General features: G+C 33.8%; 1 protein-coding gene across 1 annotated transcript; it reads left to right on the forward strand.

Moving 5' to 3' along the window:
• Positions 1-3,345: 3,345 nt before the first annotated feature.
• LOC141665181 (protein FAR1-RELATED SEQUENCE 5-like) lies at positions 3,346-4,596 on the forward strand. The gene is made up of 2 exons (XM_074471161.1): positions 3,346-3,615; positions 4,003-4,596. The coding sequence occupies exons 1-2, from the start codon at positions 3,346-3,348 to the stop codon at positions 4,594-4,596; spliced, it is 864 nt and encodes a 287-aa protein (XP_074327262.1).
• The last annotated feature ends 232 nt before the right edge of the window (positions 4,597-4,828 follow it).

Raw genomic sequence — 4,828 nt, forward strand, 5'->3', positions numbered from 1 at the left:
TGTCTGGTCTACTAGCAGTCAAATACAGCAAAGATCCAATCATCCCTCTATAACTTGAAATGTCTACACTTTAGCCCTTTTTATCTCCATCCAACTTTCTAGATGTAGACATAGGTGTTGATGCAGGTGAACAATCAATCATACCAAACTTCTTCAATAAATCCTTAACATACTTAGTTTGGCTGATGAAGATTCCATAACTTCTTTGACTGACTTGAAGTCCAAGAAAGTAACTTAATTCTCCCATCGGCATGAGTATTGAGAATCTTTGACATAGCTTTTCATTAGTAAAGCCAAAAATGATATCATCCACATATATCTGAACTAGGATCATATCACCACCATGTTACTTGTAAAAAAGAGTCTTATCAATAGTTCCTCTAGTGAATCCATGTTTAAGCAAAAATTCTGATAGTGTGTCATACCATGCTCTAGGTGCTTACTTTAATCTAGATAGATCCTTGAGTAGTTTATACACAAAGTTTGGAAATTCTGGATCTTCAAAACCAGGTGCCTGTTACACATAAACTTCTTCTTCCAACTCACCATTATGGAATGCACTCTTTACATCCATTTGATACACCTTAAAATTTGAGTGTGCAGCATATGCAAGAAAGATCCTTATTGCTTCAATTCTTGCAACTGGAGCAAAAGTTTCATCATAATCAATTCCTTCCTCCTGTAAATAGCCTTTTGCAACCAACCTTGCTTTGTTTCTGGTGACAATCCCATTTTCACCCATTTCTTTCGAAGACGACACATTTCGATCAATAAACAATCATACTTGTTTGTCTAAAACTTTTTTGAGTGAATTCCAATCAAACTATTTTAATTTAAATTTTAAATATGTCAAAATTATGTATAATAACACATTTGTACTGTTTAATGAAGCTATTATGAATTAAATATTTTTTATAAACAATTTTTCCATTAAAAAACCAAATGAGGATAAAATGATAGAAAAAATCCCTCCCACAATGCGTCAATGTGGGAGGTGTTCACCACAGCCCCAACATATATTAAATACTGTGGCGGGTGGTTTAAGAGCCACTTGCCGCATTATTACATTGCGACTGCCGCAATGAAACTAAGCTTCAGGTGGTAGAGTGTATTTTTATATAATTTGTTACGAAAAAGTGTTTAACATTCCGGGGGCTAAGTTATTTTTATATTTTTGTATAGGTATCGAAAATTCGATAAAATTTCATTTTTTTAGTTTTCCACATTTTCAATTTTTAGCATTATATTTGTTTACTATAAATTAAAAATTGATAAATTAAATTGGACAAGTACAAAAAAAATAAAACATTAAATATTTCATTTCATTCAAATATAATTGAAATATATTTTTTTAAATGAAATACATAATAACTTAAATATTTTATTCCGACGAGAATGATCAACCTTTAACGGTGTTGGAGGAACCGCCTTTATCACCCTTATCATCGTCCTTCTTTTTCTTCGACTTTTCCGCCTTCGCCTTTGCCTCATTTTCCTTTTTTTTCTTGCGCTCAAGCTCCATTTGAATAGGGCGGAGAGCTATTTCCATATCTTCTTCTCCCTCGGGCCCGTCGTAAGCAACACCATCGATAATTACTTTGTTATTGTCAAAATCATAGTAAAAAACCATTTTTCGGAAAATAGAGAAGAGAATGTTTAGAGAAGAGAAAATGTAGAATAAAAAAAAATGAGATTACAAGAGCACTATTTATAGGCTGAAAATTGGAATTTTAAAAAATAAAAATTAAATTTAGGCACAAAAAAAATATTGCGGAAGCTGAGGGGGAAGACTGTTGACTAATCTGCCGCAATTACACAATGCGGCTGGAACCACTGCAGCAATGCTTCAAAGCGGCAACCCTTTCTACAGAAATGAGCCAATGAGGTAGATCGGTCAAACTCCTCAACGTTTGACCGGTCAATTTTTAATAATATTGGCACAAAAATTGATTTTGATTTAATATTTGCACAAAAAATAAGGTTGAATTCACAAAAAAGCATAAAATTAATAATATAAATTTTATTGTTAAAATTGATAATATTATTTTTTTTAACTAAAATAACTCATATGATAATTTTAAAAAACATAAAACTCACAATATTTCGTAATAATAAAAATTCGAAAATGCTATTTCGAAAAAATAATTAAAAATAACTTTTTTCACTCAAAAATTTTAAATTCAATATTTATTTTAAATATTTTAGTTTAAAAAATTAATTCAAAAATATCAAAATATAAGTTCGAAAAAATATTTAAAAATTCATTTTTAACAAAAAAATTGAATTAGAAAAAATAAAGTGGGGAAGAACCGTTACATTTAAATCAGCGCCCTCCCGCAATGACTCATTGCTGCAAGGGGAGTGGTGCAATACGTGATTGGGGAAGGAACTCTCCCTTAATGGCTCCAAAAGCTGGTTGGTGGTCATCTTTAATGGGTCACTCCAGTAATGAAACATTGCTGGAGATGTGTTCACAGTTTGTTTGATACTTCATTTCTTCTTCCTCATTTTACAATTTACAATTTATTTTCAACAATTTCAAATTTTTTGGTTATTGATTCATCAAAGGTGATCTCAAAAGGTTAGTTTTCGATTGTTGATGGCTTCTTTTTTATTTAAAGATTGTAGTTCTTCTAGTGAAAATGATAATTACGATTATTATAATCCCGTTAGACGAAACCCCGTAGCTCGTCATAAGTTATTTGTCGATGAAGATATTGTAAATCTTGATATTGATAATAATTTGAATAATTTTGGTGGTGATAATATTGGTGTTGATAATGTTAGTGGTCATAATGTTGATAATGTTGGTGGTGATAATGTTGATTTTGATAATGTTGGTGGTGATAATGTTGGCGGTCATAATGTTGATGATAACGTTGGTGGTGATAATTTTGACGGTGAAAATGTTGATGACGTAAAAGATGAGAAAAATGTTGAGAAAAAGAATCATGGATTTAAGAATAGTAACGATGTTGTGCCTATGTCGGCAAGATTTTCGATACATTGGATGATGCGGAAGCGTTTTATAGGATTTATGGTCGAAAAGAGGGATTTGAGATAATAATTAGGAATACTCATTGGTGAACAAACACAAATGAACCATCATACCGTTGGTTTATTTGTCGAAAAGGTGGAAGGGTAGGAGCGACGCCGTTGGATTTTGGTAAAGGTAAACGAGTTAGGAAGGTAATTCCACGAACGAATTGTGGTGCTCGAATGAGTGTCGTTCACAAAGTAAAGATGGACAAATGGAAAATTAGTTCGGTAAACTTAGAATACAATCATAAATTGGTGTCACCGGAAAAAGTTTAATTTTTTCAAAGATCACTCAACATAGATCCTATGACGCGATCATTGATTGAGTTGTTTAACAAATCGGGAATTGAGACGAGCAAATTAATGAAGTTTCTTAGCGAGACAAAGGGGGGTGTTGAAAATCTTGGTTTTTCTAATCAAGACGTACGTAATGTCATACGTGATATTCGGCGCCGAGTGTTTGATTTGGGTGATGCGGAGTGCGGGTTACTTTTGCTACGAGAACAACAAGAAAATAGTTTTGGTAATTTCTTTTATCGGGTGGATGTAGATGATGAGAATCGTGTACAAGGTTTGGTATGGGTTGATCCTTGATCCATGAACACGTACAAGAATTTTGATGATGTGGTTATGTTCGATTCAACTTACCGGACGAATAACTATTGTATGCCTTTCATACCTATTACGGGCATAAACCACCATTATCAAAATATACTATTTGGATTTGCACTCGTAAGGGATGAGACTGAGGCATTGTATAAGTGGTTTTTGAGGACATGGTTGGAAGCCATCGACAATAAACCACCTCGAATAATTATTACTGATCAAGACATTGCATTGGGAAATGCCATTGCCGAGGTCATGCCTATGCCACAAATAAAGCATACATATTGTACATAGCATATAAGTAGCAAGTTTCCCGAGAAGTTGTCTTATTTGTACATAAATTATCCGGACTTTAAGACAGAGTTTAATGCATGTGTGTACAAGTCATTGACACCTACAGAATTTGAAGGTAGATGGGAGCAATTAGTCGAGAAGTACGATCTTGAGGATCATGCTTGGTTAAATGACATGTATGCTATTAGAACTCAATCGATTGGTGCTTACACGAAGCAACATTTTTCCGCCGGCATGACTACAACTTCAAGAAGCGAGTCTACAAATTCTTTTTTTGATGAATATATGCAATCATCTACCGGTTTGAAAGAATTCAATGAGAACTCCCAAAAGGCTTTGGAGACACAATATCTGAAGGAGGTTAAATCCGATTATGACACCGAACAATTGAAAAGGAGATTAGTTTTGCACTCGTCCTTGGAAATGCTTGCATCTGAAATCTACACAAAAGAAATGTTCAAACGTTTTCAAAAGGAGCTTATGAAAAGTACATGTTACATCATGAACAGTGCCAAAAATAATGGAACTTATATGTCGAAACTGTATTTAGTTGAGAAGGCTACCCTGCCGGAGAATTGTAGAAGAAAATACCGAGTGACGGTTTTCATGTACGAAAAAATTGGATGCTCTTGTAAGAATTTGAACATTCCGGGATGATTTACAAACACATAATCCATTATCTTGACAAAAAACAAAAAATCAAGATACCGGAAAGTCTCATCATGGGTAGGTGGACAATGAACGACAGTAAAATTGTGGGGCCTCTTTCATATGCTCATCCCGCTATTGGTAATGATGGTGCGTCACAACCATTAAGGTATGGTGCATTGTGCAAATCTTTTCAAGATTTAGCTGCTTCCGGTAGTTGTTCCATTTCACGGTATAAATA

This window comes from Apium graveolens, chromosome 6, assembly GCF_009905375.1.
Source record: "Apium graveolens cultivar Ventura chromosome 6, ASM990537v1, whole genome shotgun sequence".
Taxonomy (NCBI): domain Eukaryota; kingdom Viridiplantae; phylum Streptophyta; class Magnoliopsida; order Apiales; family Apiaceae; genus Apium; species Apium graveolens.